Source organism: Vulpes vulpes, chromosome 1 (assembly GCF_048418805.1).
Source record: "Vulpes vulpes isolate BD-2025 chromosome 1, VulVul3, whole genome shotgun sequence".
Classification (NCBI taxonomy): Eukaryota; Metazoa; Chordata; class Mammalia; order Carnivora; family Canidae; genus Vulpes; species Vulpes vulpes.
The window spans coordinates 55,273,870-55,293,623 of record NC_132780.1 but is presented as its reverse complement, the minus strand read 5'-3'; the positions used below and the strand labels follow the sequence as shown (position 1 = coordinate 55,293,623).

The following is a 19,754-nucleotide window of genomic DNA, read 5'->3' as shown; positions in this document are numbered from 1 at the left end:
GCTTTCTCTTCAACTTTGCTGTGAACCTAAAGCTGTTTTTCCAAATAAAGTCTATTTTTTAAAAAAGTTTTCATTCCAAGGGCAGAACCTCCAAATCGCTAACACGTAGTATTTGTATAAACCTGGTCCTGTGCTTTATCACTGTTCAGTTAAGAGTCAAGGAACTGAAGACCTGGGTAAACAGTTTAAGGACCACCAGATTCTTCTGGTGAGAGTACCTGTCTGGCAATACAGCTGAGATGGCACCGCAAAGACCGAGGGAAGAATTACGCACATAGACAAGTGGGTGGTAAGAGCGAAATGTGAGGAGACAGATTTTTAGAAGATGTACATAAAATAGTAATACAATGAAAACTTATAGAACAGTGCCAGTTGTAGAAAAGCCTATCTTAAAATCATCTTCCTGATAGAATTCAGGTGTGATGCTAAAATGTCCATAGGTGAGTGAAAAGAACATATTAACCTCAAACCCTCTCTTTGTCTTCTTCCAGATAATATACGTTTTAGTTAATCCAAAGAGCACAAGGCTTTAGAGAAATAATTTGACCCCATGCTAAAGAATAGAAGAAAAATAACGCCTCCTCCTCCAGGAACTGGAAATTAATGTGAAAGTCTGAATTTCTTGTGCACTTAGATTACTTCAAATCTTCTTGCACAGTTTATCCAGAATATTCCTTTTTGTTACAAAAATATTTTGTATAATAGACATAGTTCAATTTATTTTGCTTAAGTGAGCACAGTGGGAAGAGATGCCTTAAGAGAAGTTGACCCAGAAAATTTGGAAGACTACCCCATGATTCTCGGAATAGCAAATTATCCAAAAGGCAAAAAGCCCTATTTAGGGCTTCTCTGAATCATATGCCATTATAACATCCAGATGGAAAAATAGGAGCAATTTATGCCCTATATCTTGCTTCTTTTAACAAAAGTCCTTCAAATAAACAAACAAAAAAGATTAAAAACGTTATTCAGCCATAAGTCTACTAAATACATTTTAAATATTTTTCGCATGACAATTTTTCCTATCAGGTCCTTTTAGAAACTGATATTTTAGTCAGATAAAAAATACCTACAGTCATAAAATGGCCAAACCTGAAAGATTTAGTCATTTCAATGGTACATAAAACACAAAATGAATGACCACTGAATGTGATATTATATGTTGTCTAGCAATTAAGTATGTAGTTTCCCAAATGAAACAATGGGAAAATCCATTTTAAAAAAGTGAATGTATTAAGTATTTTTCATAAGGCATAAAGGAGCAAGTTTTATAAATTCTAGGCATTTGATCTTAATTGATTTCTTGAATAAATAATTATATTATTAATCCAAGTTTTGCCACTGATTATTCTAAGCACTTTTCCGTATTTTTCACATTTATATTTAAAATGATTCTGAAAAGAATCTTACTGTTCAGAAAAGACAGAGATCCTTTGGGAGCTAATTCTCCATGGCATGTCAACATCTTCAGAAGATTGTTTGGTTTCCTGACCAGTATAAAAATGGTAGAGAATATCTGTCTCCTGAGAGATATTCGAGGATAGCAAAGTCTTCTTCCTTCTCCCTAAAGGAGAGTTTCTTACATTCCAGGATAATAAAAATGATGTTTTCTAGAAGGCAAGATGGGCAGGTTGGCCAGCAGCCCCTCACACATTTGGGACTTCCCACACATAGCATTTCTCTGCTGTGCATTTAGCACCCACCTGCCCTACTCTATCATCGCCCCGTGAGACATGGGGCTTAGGGGACAGTAAGACACGAAGATGATGCTGTCTGCTGGGCCATGGGAATCAACCTGCTGTACTCGTCCCTGACCGCGTTTCTGGAGGTGTGGGAACTCAATGTGGCAGCTTCATGGCTGCTTAGGAATGCAGCCTGGACAGGTAAAATCCATTTATCCGTTTATCTGATAGAGATTCTTTTAAGTAGGAAGCACCGCCTGAAGCTTATCTTTAAACCATGACTGAAATCCATTAAACATACGAAGGAAATTTTATATTTACTATCAGTCATCTATAAATTTCTATTTCATGTTATTTTAGGAGAAGGATCGACTTAGATCATTTTAATATTACAATGGTTACTGCATATACCAGGAAAATTAGGAAGGATGCCACATATCCAAGAAATCTGTGGATCTTCATCCTAACACTGATGTTAGTTGACAAAAAGACCATTTCACTCCTTTTCTATGATTAAGCATGAAGTGCTTCGGAGCACAGGCTCTGCAGCTGTACTGTTCCCATCTGTATTGGTGCTCTCCCACACGACACCACTGCTGGAGGTGCTGGACTGAGCATTTGAGATGTGGCTACTTGAATTTAGCATAGCCCCAATCGAGATGGATCTAGGAGTGGAAAGCACATCTGGATTTTAAAGACTTGGTATGAGAAGAATGCAAAATATCTCAATTTTTTTCACGATTACACATTAGAAGGATAATATTTGAGATATATATTTATAATAAAATGTGTTATTAAAATTAATTTCACATCTCTCTCACTCTCTCTGTGTTGTCTTGTTTTGCTTTTTATAGATTCATTTATTTATTTAAATGTCTGTGTCAGGTAGCCTCCAAGATAGCCCCCAAGAATTCCTGCCTCCTGTCAGTCACACCCTTGTGCAGTCCCCTCCTAGAGCATGCCAGCATTTGTCTGGGCGATCAAAAGAATACAGCGGAGGTGATGGTCTATGTCATTTCTGAGATTAGGTTATAGAAGACTGGAATTTCCATCCTGAGCGTTCTCTCACTCTCAGGATGTCCACTCAGGAGGGACTTTATGAAATGGGCATGTGCCCAAGAACTGAACCTCTTAGAACAGCCTTGTAAATGAACTTAAATGAAGGAACATGAATGTGGCTTCACATTATATTTTATATTATATTAGATAATGCTAGCATGAATTCAATGAAACCACTTACCCACTGTTTGGCCTTGGGCAAAGTTCCTCATTTTCTCATATGTAAATGTGAATTCAATTCATTATATATACACATATATACACATACACACCTATGAATAATATATACATGTACATAAAAGTTTTTAGAACACTTTTATATGTAAAAGTACTTAGAACAGCGTTCAGCAAGTTATCCGGGTTCTAATTTGAGTGTATGTAGAGTAGTAGAGAATGTTCCATTTCTAAGCTTTACTATCACATTTCTTATATGCCTCCTCCTTGCAGCAATATTATTCCTATTCCTATTTAGTAATAAAGTTCACAGAATTAAAATTCATGCCTAAAATTTCAGTCTGGCTATGTAATTTTAACAGTGGTTTTACAGATGTAACCACAACCTTTCCTGGACACGGTTTAGAGACACTTATGTAAATTTGCTGTTGGGTGGGGTGGGTTGAGGGGACTCTGATTATCAGAAAAATGTATTTCTTCTTTGTAACACTTCTTTCCAGGAAATTTCTTATGTCTAAAGAGAAGGCATTTAGTATTCATGCTTCATAATGGTCTTTCCAGGAAGTAATCCAGAAAGTTGGAACTTCACTGCAACTCAAACATTACACAAGTTACCAATCTATAATGTAATCCACTACCAAAAATCAGAATACATTTTTGTTGTACTTGGCAAAAATGGCACATTTTCTGGCTCAGAAAAAGGTTTAGTCAAAAGGGCTATCTTCTAAAAGAGCAAATTGTACTTCTAAAGTAGTATGTCTATGTCCATAAAGAACTTAAATAATTGCTTTTTATTTTTTAAAAATATACTCAACAGTCTCTGAAGTGACAAAACAGAGATATATGGAAATATATCATTAACATAAAATGCAACCAGTGACATATATTGCCAAGTTTAGTTCCTCTTTTTTGGTAAAAATAAACTTCCAATTTGTCCCCTAAAAGTATCCTCACCAAATCTCTACAAAGCTTTCCTTTCTTGACGGTTACTTGAGCTTCCACTTGCTAGAGCTGCATCTATGAAGTTATGTTTACTGATCAAAGCCTAGGTATTTTTTTCCAGTAGAATATTGTTATTTACAAAAATTATTATGGGAACCCTTATCAAGGTTTTGACCATCTTTCTCAAAACTTTTAAATTACAATGAGAAATTAAGGATCTCTGTTAATACCCTTTAATATAGTAGGGTAGGTGTTGTTAGCAAATAAGGTTGAATAAGGACCTCTGAAAATCATCTCCCCTTTTATAAGAGCAGTGGAGAAACTGGCTAAAAATAAATGGTCAGAATTAATTTTTTCAGAACTCTGGAAATTAGCCAAAGGATTGCAGTAATCTGGGGGGGGGGGGGCTTTATTGACCAAGAAAATGACTGAGTCTTGGTAAGATCAGCAAACTTTTTGACATTTTAACTTGTGGTATCTCACTCCTCCCACCCCATTCAACTTCATACTGAAAACTAATAGCTTGCAGTCATGGCAAAACCAACACTGCTGCCATCACAAGAGGGAGCAGAAAGGAGGTGGAATGGAATTCCTTGAAAGTTCATTCTCAGGGAACTGTTATTTTTTTGACATTTCTGATGACTCCCTGGAAGATTCTACTTGCAACATTGTCTTTATTTTATCTCATTTTGAGCTCACTCAGTAGGAAAAGACTTTTCCTAGGGAATATTTGTCAAAAACAGGAAGAGATAATTATTTAATTTCTGAGGCTGCCTGCAGTTATGTGTAACAGTTGGGGGGAAAATAGGTTAACCTAAACAGTTTAAAAGGAAAAGCTGAGAAATGAGATATCCATAAGAATTTTGAAAAGTTCTAATATATTCCTGGATCTAGAAGACCATACACATGCGTAGGACTGTGCACATGCTTCAGATTGTGTGTATGCTCAGGAAAGAACTGAAAATGTTCTCAATTCTGGCTGAGTTTGAGGCTCCACATGAACGAACAACAGTTTTTACCTGCCTGATTGAGTGTTGAAGGCAGCCCCCAAATGAACACTGAGCCCCTCGACAAAGACTGGGAGATTTTCTGGTTCCAGTTGTTTAAGGAAATCTTTGTCCAGGCATTAGTTGCCCACCAACCCACCTGAGCAGAGATTTCAAAGGCCTCACATGACAAAGAATACAGATTTTACAGATACAGTTCAGAAAAGTTACCCAATAACCAGCAATAACAACAAATCCTGAGGAGGAGAGAAAATCAAATTTCTAGATTTACCACATTATCTTGTTTAAAATATCCAGCTTTGAACAACAGATTATGAAACAGGCAAAGGAACAAGGAAGTTGGACCCATCCACCGTGGGGTGCAGGGGGGAGCAATCAATAAAAACTGTTCCTGAGGAATGTTCTAACAGACATTAGATTTCCTGGAGACAGGAATTTATGTATTTATTTTTAAGATTTCATTCATTTATTCATGGGAGACACAGAGAGACAGGCAGAGACACAGGCAGAAGGAGTAGCAGGCTCCCTACAGAAAACCCCCCTCCAGGACTCAATCCCGGGATACTGGGATCACAGGGAGCCAAAGGCAGATGCTCAACCACTGAGCCACCCAGGTGCCTCGAGAAAATAATTTAAATATGCTATTTTAAATGTGTTCAAGGAACCAAAGAAGACTTTGTCTAAAGAACTAAAAGGAAGTATGAAAATGAAGTCTTACTAAATAGAGAATATAAATCAAATTTAAAGATAGGTCAGTCGAGATTATCCGATCTGAGAAATAGAAATAAGAAAGTATAAAGAGAAATGAACAGTCCCAAAGATATATGTGACACCATCAAGCATATCAATATGTGAATAATGGGTGTTCCAGAAGGAGAAGAGAGAGAAAAGCATAGAAAGAATATCTAAAGAAATAATAACTAAGCCACCAGTGTGACTCAGTTGGTTAAGCATTTGCCTTCAGCTCAGGTCAGGATCCCAGGGTTCTGGGATTGAGGCCTGCATCAGACTCCCTGCTAAGCTTCTCCCTCTACCCCTCCCCCCGCTTGTGTTCTCATTCTCTCAAATAGTTTTTTTTTTAATCTTAAAAAAAAGAAAAAGAGATAATGACCAAAACTTCCAAAATCTGATGAAAAACATTAATTTATGCATTCAAAAAGCTCAGCACATTCCAACTGGATAAACTTGGAGAATCATGCCATTCTGATCAAACTATTGAAAACCAAAGACAAAATAGGGAACTTTGAAAATAGCAAGAGAGAAAAGACTCATTAAGTACAAGCATTTCTCAATAAGATTAAAAGCTACTTTCTACCCTGAAACTATGAAAGCCAGAACTCACAGGGATGACATGTTTAAAGTGTTGAAATAAAAGAATTGTGAACCAGTTCTCTATCCAGAAAATTTATCCTTTAAAAATGAAAGTTTCTTAAAAAATTAAGAATGGAAATACCACATGATCCAATAATTCCACTATTTACCCAAAGAAAATGAAAACACTAATTTAAAAAGATATGTGCATCCCTATGTTTATTGAAACATTATTTAAAATACCCAAGATATGGAAGTAAACTAAGAGTTCATCAACAGATGAATGGATAAGAAAGATGTGGGATGGAAATATATATGTTCATATATATCTGATATATATATTATGCAGCCATATTATGCATATATTATGCAGCCATATGGGATTGTGCCATTTGCAACAACATGTATGGACCTAGAGGGTATTTTGCTAAGTGAAATAAATCAGATTGAGAAAAACACATACCATATGATATTGCTCATATGTGGAATCTAAAAAACAAACAAACAAAGAGCAGAATGAGACTTGTAAATATAGAAAACAAACTAATGGTTGCTAGAGGGGAGGAGTAGAGAAGGATGGGTAAAATGAGTGAAGGAGAGTGGGAAATGCAGGCTTCCAGTTATGGAATGAATAAGCCACAGAAATAAAGGGCACAGTATAAAGAATATAGTCAATAATATTGGTAGCTATAGTTGTTGCAAGCACAGCATAATATGTGAAATTGTGGAGTCACTACATTGTACACCTGAAACTAATGTAGTATTGTGAGTTAATTACATTCTGATAAGTAAATAAATAAAAAAATAATGGAGAAATTAAAATATTTCCAGAGAATGAAAACTGAGAGAATGTATTATTATCAAACCTGCCACACAATAAATCTTAAAGGGAATCCTTCAAGCTGAAGGACATAAGACAGTAACTTTATCCTGTGTCAAGAAATAAAAAGTAACAGCAAAAAGCACTATAGAGGTAAATATAAAAGAAAGCTTACATATACTTTTCTATTTTCAAATATTTTTTCCTAATTTAAAAGATGATTGCATAAAGAATAATCATAAATCCAATGTTGATGCACACATAATGTACAAACATGTAATTTTTATGATAATAACAACTAGAAAAATAGGGTAGGGAGTAGAACTATAAATGAGCCAACTTTTACATACTCTTGAAATTAAATTAGTTAATTCCAACTAGGTTGTTATAAATTAAGATACTAATTATAATCCCAGGCAACTACTAAAAAAATAGCTAAAATTATATTTGAAAAAGAAAAAAGCATTGGACTTCTGGTTTCTAGTCTGGTACATAAAATGTTTAGAAGTTGTTATTCTGTCTTGACAAAAAGTAAAAAGCCAAACAAACTGAAAAATCAACAACTATTCATAAATCTATTAAAGAAATGAGGTCAGAAGATAAAACTGATACCTCCAAAATTGGAGAGACAGATAGGCAAGTACAGAGAACCACAATTTACCAAAGAAACCTCTACAAGGACCAATACCAGACTAGAGAAATCTGAACTATAATTGCTGAATTGCTAGAAGCTCAGAATGGACAACTCCAAGAGTAAAAACTCCAGGGTCCTAATCATAAGGGAGCTCCCATAATTTTGTAAGGTTTACACTTAAGACTTGACAAGGTTCTCACAGTAAATATCAGAGAAAAATCTTATGTTTCTGGCATGGGGAGGGGAAAAAAACCCAAGTATTTCAAAATAGGTCAGAACATTCTATTCTTCTTAATAAGTCCTGCCTTTAAGAGACATCATTGGTGTTTTATTAGGACTAACTGACTTGAGGAAAGGAAAATATACAATTAACACCCACTCTAGCCTTCCACTCAGAGGAAATGTACAACTAAAGCCCACTCTAGTCTTTCCATTTAAGGAAATGGAAACATGCAGGTCTGGCTTGCTCTAGTCTTCCACATATGAGAAGGTAAGTACTCAACCTACCTTAGCCACCTTTTCCCAACTAAGGGGTGGGAAACAAGACTGAAAAGTTCTTGTGAAGTTCACAGTTCAGGCACACAGATCTATAAAAATACTGATACCTAATCAGAATGTTTCCTTTCCTACCACAACTTACTGTTAGATTACTAAAGTCCTATTAACCACACTGTCTTCCTACACAGTACATCACTTCTGGCTATTAAGAAAAAATTACCAGGCACACTAAAAGACAAAAAAAGACAATTGAAGATGGGACACCTGGGTGGCTCAGTGGTTCAGTGGCTGCTTTGGCTTGGGTCGTGATCCCAGGGTCCTGGGATCGAGTCCCTCAATGTGCCCCCCACAGGGAGCCTGCTTCTCCCTCTGCCTGTGTCTCTGCCTCTCTCTTTGTGTCTCTCATGAAAAAATAAATAAAAGTTTTAAAAACATAAAATAAAAAATATAAACCCACAAAAGGCAGAAAATGTATAGAAGACAAAAATAGGAACAAAGAACAAAGACAATAAACAGAAAATGGAACCTGCTTGAGATTCTCTCTCCCTCTCCTTATGCCCCTCCCCCTCTGCTTGCTCTCTCTCTCTCTCAAATAAGTAAACAAATCTGAAAATAAATAAATAAATATAAGGACACATATAGATTAAAGTAAAAAGATGGATTACGATATACCATGGTAACTCTAATACCAAGAAAGCCGAAGTACCTATATTAATTTCAGACAGGGCAGACTTCAGAACAAGGAATGTTATTAGTAATAAAAAGGGGCATTACATCTTGATAAAAGGCCACTACTCCAGGAAGACATAGTAATCCTTAATGTGTATAGGCCTACCCAAAGAGTGTCAAAATATGTGAAGCAGAAACTGGAAAAACTGCATGCCAAAATAAAGGAATCTAATATCATAGTTGGCAACTCTATATTAGCAATGGATAAATCCAACAGGTGGAGAACAGTAAGGACATAGTTGAACTTAACAGCACCATCAATCAGTAGATATAATTGACATCTATCGACACTTATCCAACAGCAAAGTACACATTCTTTTCCATCTCACATGAAACATTCACCACATGCAGGGCAACAAAACAGACTTTGACAAATTTTTAGAAATAGAATCATACAATATCTGCTCTCAGACCGGAGTGGAATTAAACTAGAATCAATAGCAGAAAGATAACTGGGAAAGCCTCCAAGTATGTGGAGATTAAACAACACTTGGGGTCAAAGAAAAAAATCTCAACAGAAATTTTAAAACACTTTTAACTAAATAAAAATGAAAATACAACTTACCAGCTGTCAGATGGAGTGAATGTAGTGCTTAGAGGGAGACTGAATTAAATGTATATATTTAAAAAGAGAAAAGATCTAAAAATCAGTCTCTAAGCTTCCACCTTAGAAAACTAGAAAAAAAGAAAAACAAATCAGAAAGGGAGACAGAACATAAAGACTCCTAACTCTGGGAAATGAACTAGGGGTGATGGAAGGGGAGGAGGGTGGGGGGTGCGGGTGAATGGGTGACGGGCACTGAGGGGGGCACTTGACGGGATGAGCACTGGGTGTTATTCTGTATGTTGGTAAATTGAACACCAGTAAAAAATAAATTTATTATTAAAAAATAATAAAAAAATAAAGGGTTAAAAAAAAGAAAAACAAAGAAAAACAAATTAAATCCAAGTAAGCAGAAGAAAGATATAATAAAAATTACAGGAAAAATCAATTAAGATGGAAAAGAAGAAATCAATAGGAAAAAAAACCATTGAAAACCCAAGCTTTTTCTTTGGAAATATCAATAAAATAGATAAGCCTCTAGCCAGGCTAAGTAGGAAAAGAAAGACAAGACATAAATTACTAAAATCAGAAATGAAAGAGAAGGCTGCATTATCCACCCCATGGGCATTAAGAGGATAACAAAAGAATATTATGAACAACTCCATGCCTCAAATTTTATAACCTACACAATATGGACCAGTTCCTTGAAAGACACAATGCACCAAAACTCACACAAGAAGAAAGAGCAATCTGGCCTAAATCTACCAGTGAAATTGAATCAATAATTAACAATCTTCCTAATCAGAAAGTGCCAGGCCCAGGTGGGTTCAACTGTGAATTCTACCAAACACTTAAGAAAGAAGTCATACCAATTCTTCACAATATTTTCCAGAAGATAGAAGCAAAGGGAATACTTCCTAACTCATTCTATAAGCCAGCATTACTCTGATACTAAAACCAGACAAAGAGATTACAAGAAAAAACTACATACCAATATTTCTCATAAAGGTATATGCAATATCTTCAACAAAATATTAATGAAGCCAACCCAACAATGTATAAAAAGAATTATACACCACAACCAAGTGATATTTACCCCATTATGCAAGGATGGTTTAGCATCTGAGAGACAATGTAATCCATCACAGTATTAGGCTAAGGAGAATATATGATTATATCAGTAGATGCAGATAAAAAGTGACAAAACCCAATATTCATTCAAGATAAAAACATTAACAACAAATCTTTCAGTAAATTAGGAATGAGCAAAACTGCTTCAGCACAATAAAGAAAATATTTTTTAAAAACCCTACAGATAACATCATACTTAGTGTCAAGAAACTAGTTTCCCACTATGTTCACAAATACTATGGTTGTATATGTATAAGATCTGAAAGAATTGACAGAAAAAACCTCCTCAAGTTAATAACTGAGTATAGCAAAATTGTAGGATAAAAGGTTGATATGCAAAAGTCAATCACTTTCCCATATACAAACAATGAACAAGTGGTTTTAAAATTAAAAACAGAATACTATCTACATTAGTGCCCCAAAATAAATGTAACAAAATATGTACAAGGTCTATGTGAGGAAGCTTACGAAATTCCGATGAAAGAAACCAAAGAACAGATGGATGTTACATGTTCATAAAAAGGAAGACTTAATATTATTAAGATGTCAGTTTCTCCTAATTGAATCTACAGATTCAATGCAAAGGCAATCAGAATCACAGCAAGTAATTTTGTGGATATTGAAATTGAAGCTGTATTTTATATGAAGGCAGAAAAGGCCCAGAATAGCCAACACAATGTTGAAGAAGAACAAAATCAGAGAACTGAACTACTCGGCATCAAAATTTAATATAAAGCTACACTAATCAAGATAGTGTGGTATTGAGGAAAGAATAAACAAGCACATCAACAGAACAGAATACAGAACCCAGAAATAGACCCGTGTAAGTACAATCAAATGATCCTTGACAAAGGAGTAAAAGCAGTACAATTTTAAAACAAAAATTTTACTAGAGACAAGGAATACTAAGTAACAATAAAAGGGTCGCTTCATCAAGAAGAGATTACAATTATGAGCACATATACACCTAACATCATAGCTCCAGAATACATGAAACAAAAGTTGACAGTAATAGTTGGAAATTACTTTCAATAAGGGATACACCTAGACAAAAGATTCTCAAGGAACTAGAAGACTTGATCAACACTATAAACCCACAAACATCTGTAGGGCACTCCACCAAACAACAGCGGAATACCCATTCTTCTCAAGTGCACACAGAACATTCTCCAGGATAGGCCATGCACTAAGCCATAAAACAAGTCTCAAAAAATTTCAGAGGATTGAAGCCATACAAATTATGTCTTCTGACTACAAGAGAATGTAACTAGAAGTCAATAACAAGGGAAAATTTGGGAAATTCCCAAATAAGAAAGGATGTTTAAAATATATATTAAAGTACTTTTTGATTTTAATTTCTGAGAGTTTAAAGTGACAGCTTTAGAGTATAAATAAAGAGATGTTTCTGTTGAAATCAATATAAAAAAAAAGTTACTGGCCTTAATTTCTCTTTCTCCCTGGTGCTGAGTCTTCTTTGAAAGAAAGTATATTGTAATCATCACCATCATTTTATTCCTCCACTCCATTACATGTAATCCCTGATTCTTACATTAAAACTAGTTTTGTAAATAAATTTTTCTAATTGTGCTCAGTTGATACAAGCTTATCATGTCAACTGAAAACTCAAAACTTATTCTAAATAGCAACTCCCTAAATTAAACTGTTAGACAAAAGCTAAATGTTTCAGAGGGAAATTTGGCTCTGCAGATTTTGGATTTGCCAATCTCCATAATCATGTGATCTAACTCCCTATAATAAATATATAATATAATATATATTCCCCCCAAAAAGCTAAGTGTTTTCACTACTCTCACAAGAGATACTCCTTCTACTAATTATACTTCTACTAATAAGATTCTAATTATTTTAACTTGCTAATTATTTATTATATACATCTTCTCCTAAACACTGTGGCGATTATTCCAGTAAATGAGATTCAGATTTTGTTGTCAGCAACGTTGTAATCTGTTAAGCAGTTGGTCTTCAAAAGACAAGCATACAAATAACTTCAATTATATTCAAAATGTGATAAATGCAATCATTATGACGTGAAAAACTGTAGTTATTCAAAAAAGGAATTGTTACATCCAACTGGAATACTTAGGGAAAGCTTCTCATAAAGCAATGGTTTGCAACCTTGACTGCTCATTAATATCATTCTAGTATCCTTGAGAAACTTTGGTAACCAGACTTCATTCCAGACTAAATAAATCAGAATATCGTAGGCAAGCGGTCTGAGCATCAGGATACTTTAAATCTCCTTAGGTGATTCCAGTATACACTCAAGTTTGAGAACTATTTCTGTAAAGGATGGCAGGTAAGGAAGGAGTTAAACAGAATTGAACAATGGGTAAGATTCCAGTTGAAAGGAAGAAGATACTGGAGAATCTGGAAGAATGTTCTCTAATTTATTTTCATTCTCCAAACCTGAGCTCGAGTATAACATCCTTTCAAAAGCTTTGAAAACCTTGAATCCACCAATGATAATAAAGGTAACAAAACCTGACACTTTTTATAGCCTTTTCTATAAGACAAGTACCATTCTGAGCACTTTAAATATATTTCAATATTCAATCCTCCCTGAAACACTAGAAGATAGAAAGTATTATTATTCCCATTTTACATGGGAGGAGAGTAGGACACTTGGCAAGGTTATGCAAGTAACAAGTGGCAGAGTTGGAATTCAAAAATAAATAATGACTCCCAAGCCATGTTCTGAAACATGACCAACTAGAGTTAGATATTCTTTATCAAGACTCTCATGGAACCCATGCATGTTTCTCCTCCTCCTCCTGCTCCTCCTCCTCACCCTGCTTCTTCTTCAGGAACCTATGCATATTTCAGTCACACCATGAATCACATCATACTGTAAGTGTTTACTAGACTTTTCTCCTCCACTAACCATTTATTCACTCAATCATCCATTCAAATAAATGACTACTGAATAAGTGCTTCGTACTAGATATACAAAGTCATATATGTTATACTTCACATGTCAAAAAATTTAATCTTAAGGAGAAGTCACCAAACTATAGTTCACAGGCCAAATTCTGCTGGCCACCTATTTTTGTAGATACATGTTTATTGAACCACAGCCATGTTCATCGGTTTATGTACCATCTATAGCATCCTTCATGTCATAGCATCAGAGTGAAACGGCTGTGACGGCAATCATCTGGTGACAAAGTCTAAAATATTTACTATCTGTGTCTTTAAAAAAACATTTGCCAACCCCTGGTCTAGAGAATAAGACAAATAAGAGAATCATCAATGACTACCCAATAAGGTACATGCTATTGGTGACCAAGTTATTATGGAAACATAAAAGAGAGATATCTAGAATAGGTTAGGGCATCAGCAAAAGTATTCCAGAAGATTTTAAGCTATGATATTTGAGGTAATTTTGGAAGGGTGAGTAGAATTAACTAGACAAAGAAGAACAACCAAACATGTCAATAAGATTAGAGTGTGAAGTTTAGCAATTACCCAGGGAGCTAAAATATTTGCAATAGAAACAAAGAGCTTACATATTTTTAAGAGCTATTAGTCCTACATAATTTTGGAAAATATCTTTGATTTCTCCATTTTCACTAGCATAACAAGTAATGCATACAGTTAGAACTCATTAAGTATTTGCTAACAGTATTTGCCAGGAAGTTCTAAGTAAGGGATATTTATTAAAAGGAGAGAAAATATTTGTCTTCTATTGGTCGTTAAAATCACTAATGTGGAGAAAAACGAACTCTCCTGCAATATTGGTGGGAATGCGAATTAATGCAGCCACTGTGGAAAACAGTAAGGAGTTCCCTCAAAAAATTAAAAATAGAACTTCCATGTGATCCAGGAATTCCACTACTGGTTATTTTTCCAAAGAATACAAAAATACCAATTCCAAGAAATGCATGCACCCCTTATGTTTACTGAAGTATTATTTACAATAGCCAAACTATGGAACTATGGAATCAGCCCCAGTGTCCATTGATTGATAAATGGATAAATAAGATGTAGTGTACATATACTGGGATATGTATATATTTATAAATTTATATATATATTTATATATATGTAAATTTGTATTTGAATATTATTCAGTCATAAAAGGATGAAATTTTACCATTTGCAACAGCATGGATGGATATAGAAAGTATTATGCTAAGTGAAATAAGTCAAAGAAAGGCAAGTACTATATGATTTCACTCATATGTGGAATTTAAAAAATAAAACAAGTGAAACAAAGAAATAAGAGAAAAATCAAAAAACAGACTCTTAACTATAGAGAATAAGGGGGAGGTAGAGGTGGGGGGATGGATGAAATAGGTGAAGGGGATTAAGAGGACACCTGTCAAGAGGAGCACTGAGTAATGTATGGAACTGTTTAATCACTATATTGCACATCTGAAACTCATATAATACTGTAGATGTAAAAAATATATATAAAGAATTCTAATTTTTTTCACCCATTACCCTAGAGTGAAAAAAAAGCTACCACTTTTTTTTTATTATTTTCAATTGTATAGATGTATATTAACAATAGTTTTACAAATGTGAAATGGTTGCAATATACTGTACCTGGAAAATTCATAGGCAGCTCAAATGGTTGTAGAGACTCACAACCCTCAATGTGCTCACAAATTTCAGCTATGATCTTCTTAATTTTGAGACCAGTAATTTTAATCACTTCTCCTGTTGACAAACAGCATTCATTTCCAAACATTTCATAAATGGAACCTTAAAAAAAAGGAAGAGTTAAAACAGCGTTTTAAAAGAGAAGTTAATAAGAAAGAACAAAGTAGGAGTCTGAAGCCTCATATAAAGTGTTTTTATTCAGTTCCTCTCCTAGCTACCTACTAAACAGAAATTTAATCAAACTTGGCAAAAGGTACAGCATGTACGAAGAAAAATATTAGATTTTCACTCCATCCACTGGGCAAAGTATAAACAACCTTATTTTTGTTATTATTGTAAATTAGATTTATGGTTTCTTCAGCACCTTTAGCTCATCATTCCAAGGTCACACTACAAACATGTCTTCCGTGGCTGGGATTTATGATCTATTTTTGCTGGGTCACAGAATTAGGCCCATATGAGTCAACAATAATCTAAGTACGTATTGCAAACAAGGTTGTAATACAATCCAATATCCAAAATCAGAGTCCATACACCAGGGCCTTATATTAAGAGCATCACATCTATTTATTAAACCTGTTTCTCTTCATCATCATAAATATAAGACTTTCTGTCCATTTTATCTCTTGATTTTTGAAAAGTTGGAAATATCTCTTGGTATCTTTATGGCAATAGGGGGCAGACCAGCCCAGATAAACTGAAAAGCTTAATTTTAGTTCAGAATTTCAGTCTCTTTCCTAATAAACCTCTTATCATAGACACGAAAGCTAAGCTTCATCCATTTATTTTCCTTATGTATCTCCTGATGGAAGAAGAGTGAGCAGTGAAATAACCAGAAAATGAGCAACAGTGAAGAAGAGAGGCCAAAACTCTGGATGCTCTACCCCCAAGTAAAAACGGAACAACCCCAAAACTACACTTCTAAGATATTATTACTTTACAACTGAACAGTAAATGAAAGGCTGATGTAAAAAAATAATTACAAAACCGTGGAGATTTAAACATATCCATTTCTCCCTACCTCAAATATGATGTATATCCTCTTTACCACACTAAGATGTGAATAATAGAAATATGAGATTTCAGGTTAGTTTGCTTTCCGAATTCTTCTCTATTGAACCCCTTCCTCATAGACTCTTACCTGATACATAAAAGATTTTTATAGCATTAATGGTTATACCATAAAAGTTATTAAGCCTGGCATCCAATCTAGCATTAAACAACTCCATGATTATATCAGAGTGTCAACAGGGAGCAGGGGCCACACTCAAATTAGAATAATTTAAGGAGATTTTAACAAAGGGGCAATTTACACAGAGGCACAGCCAGTTCTAGGTAGCACAAGAAAATAAGTATCCTGACCTCACCCCTCTCCCTCCACTTGATCCTCTGCCAGGGTATCCTCCTTTGGCCAAATTCAGCCAGAAGCCAGAGGACGAGGGAGCTGCGGATGCCACCACAGAAGTCAGCCTCTAAGGTGGAGAGTGGGAATGGAAGTCCAGCACACCATCCTTACTGCCCACTATTTAATGAGGACTATTTTTGTAAATATGCTAGTATATCCGCTCCTCCAGTTCTGGGTATGTACTTCCATAGCTCCCTTCTTTTCTAATACTATTCCCTCAACTCTATATGTGTTTATGTCTTTCATGAGCTCCCATACGTAGTGCTGTTAGCTATCTCAAACCTTTTGTGGAACAACCGGGATATTAAAGACATAGTAATAAATCTGTAGTGCCATTTTCTTCCAATGAGCTTAGAAGAGTTATTTTCTATGCTCCTCATTTGGCAATCAATCACGTACTAACGTTTTATATCTTCAGTATTATTTCATCCTGTATTTAACTTTTTATGACTCTAGTTTTTATTACCCACAATTCAAACTTCATGAAAGAAAATACTGCATTATGTTATTGCAGAACTACAACACATCAACTGTCCTTCCTCATTCAGTCAGCAAACTTTAATGGAAACCTACTATGTGTCAGGCATTGTTACTGGCAGTAGGTAACAGAGATAAAGTGCATAATCTCTTCCTCCCAAGGAGCCCTGTCTTGAAGCAAGCAGATAAGTACGCATACACTACAATAGATTATAAAAAAAGTTATAACCTAGGAAATACAGGGCATTGTAGGAGACTATGGGAAGTATTTAATTACAGGGTAAAGAGACTAGGGAAGGATTACTGGAGGAGACTACAGCTGAGCTGAGGTTTTTTTTTTAAGATTTATTTATTTATTTGAGAAAGAGAGCATGTGAGGTGGAGGGGGGTGCAGAAGGAGAGGGAGAGAAAATCTCAAGCAGACTGTACCCAGCGTGGAGCCCGCTGTGGGCTGGGTGCATGGGCGATCCCATGACCCTCAGATCACAACCTGAGCTGAAACCAAGAGTCAGATGCTTAACCGACTGCACCACCCAAAACTAAGCTGAGCTTAGTTTTAAAGGAAGCAACACAAGATGTTGAGACAGGCAGAGGAAATAGTATTTGAAAAGGTACCAAGATGTGAAAGAGCCTGATACATCCTGGAAATTTCAAGTCGTTTGTTATACCTCGAATGTAAAGTAGGAATGGGATAAAAAAGGAGACTAGAAAAGGAAAGGGAGTCCAGATCATACTGCGTCTTTACGAAATTGCCAATAAATAAAAAGGTCAAAGTCTGATGCAACCTCAAAGTCAGAATCTTAATTTTCAGTCATCATGGTCCAGGAACTAATACCAATTTAATGAGAGGACGTATGGGTGCTTGCTATCCAAAGTGTGGTCTACTGTTTCACTTGGGAGCTTGTTAGAATCTTGGCCAGACCCCAGATCTGCTGAATGAGAATCCACATTTTTAACAAAATCTCCAGACGACACATAAATACAGTAACATTTGGAAAGCAGTGATCTGGGCCACAAATGTATAACTGAAAATGTCTTTGTCCTGAGACTGTTGCAAAACTACCCAGAAAGGGAAGGACATGCCATACAAAAGCATTTAGTGTCATTGAGGCGGAAGATGTTATAAGTAGGGATGGGGAAAAGGTAAGATTTTAAGTAGGGAAGTGACATGGTAAGCTATTTCTTTGTCACATGAAGTAGAATATTATTAGCTGAAGCCCATCAGGCTTAATTTCAACGCAATGAGAGCAACATACATCAAACTGACTGTCTTGGATTCCTGCCTTTCCCTCAAAGGTTCCATTGGAATTCAAAATTAAAAGATGAACGTATGTGAGATTACATGTCAGTTTACAGGAGTAGAAGTCAGATGATTCTATGAAGAGATAATTCTGTGAGTTTTAGTCACCACATGAAAAGCTTTTGACTCTTAGGTCTCCTTCCAAGAATTCCTCCTTTTGAAAAAAAAAAAAAAAAAAAGAAGAAGAAGTCACTTCTTTCAGCCATATAAGGAAAAGAACCTCATGCAAATACTAATCTTTTACAGTTATCCTTAATTATTTGTGACTTTCTATTTTTTCTAAACCAAGAATGCTGTTAATTCATTTTTTTAAAGGTTCTATTTATTTATTCATGAGAGACACAGAGAGAAGCAGAGACACAGGCAGAGGGAGAAGCGGGCTCCCTGCAGGGAGCCCATGTGGGACTCGATCCCGGGACCCTGGGATCACGCCCTGAGCCGAAGGCAGATGCTCAACCACTGAGCCACCCAGGCACCCCAATGCTGTTAATTCATTTTTAATGAACAAAGTGGTCACTGACTCAAACACTAGGAAGTTATGTCCATGAAAGGTGACAAGAACATACAGCAAATCTCAAATCCCTGAAACTTGAAGGGTTTCTGTCCTTCGCTATCACCAATATAATGTCTCCTACAATATATTTTGTCCTCAGAGAAAATATAAAATGGTTAATTTTTAAAATAGCCAACTCTCATGATCTCAGAATAAGCAAATATAACATATGTAATTGCCTTTTAAAAATTTGCTGAGATATGCCTGAACACCATGTTTATGTATAATACAGATGTAGATTTTAATATCATTTTCATTTCATTTTAACCATGACATGTATTTTGAATATGCAAATCTCAAATCTATTAAATCTTTATAGACCGATTCTTTCCAAGTCAGAGCATATGTATTCGGGATAATGCCAAACATCAGAGAAAGCTGGAACAAAGCAGCCTGTTTTCAGTGATCAAACATTGCCCCTGAAGGCTGTAATGAAAGAGCCGTGTGCCTTTGAAATCACCTTTTCTGTAATGCTACTTTGCTCAATAAAAACGACACATTAATATCCTTTTATGAGCTCATCCCTTATTTGACAATCCATACGGACAATGCTATGATCACATTGGAACAGTCAAAACAATTGATTTTCTTCCATTTCCAATAAAAAGTTAAAAATTTATGTTGTTTAGAGGCTGTTTTCCTCTTTACTCAAGATGTACCCATTCCCTCCATTCCCCCACTTCCTTCCCCTGCCCTACCAGGCCACTCACTTCCCCCCTTACCCCCACACCTCTCAAAGTTCAGCCAATCCTAAAGATTCAGCTCATATCCATCATCTTCTTCAAAGTCTTTTTTTTTTTAACTTTATTTATTCATGAGAGACAGAGAGAGAGAGAGAGAGAGGCAGAGACACAGGCAGAGG

At 35.5% G+C, this 19,754-nt stretch overlaps 1 protein-coding gene across 1 annotated transcript in view; it reads right to left on the bottom strand.

Annotated features, from left to right (window-relative positions):
* The window catches only part of THEMIS (thymocyte selection associated), a 174,523-nt gene that overhangs the window by 114,117 nt on the left and 40,652 nt on the right, over window positions 1-19,754 (bottom strand). Inside the window, exon 2 of the mRNA XM_026013424.2 lies at window positions 15,101-15,259. Within this exon, the coding sequence (XP_025869209.2) occupies window positions 15,101-15,259 (159 nt within the window). The remainder of the gene's footprint in view (window positions 1-15,100; window positions 15,260-19,754) is intronic.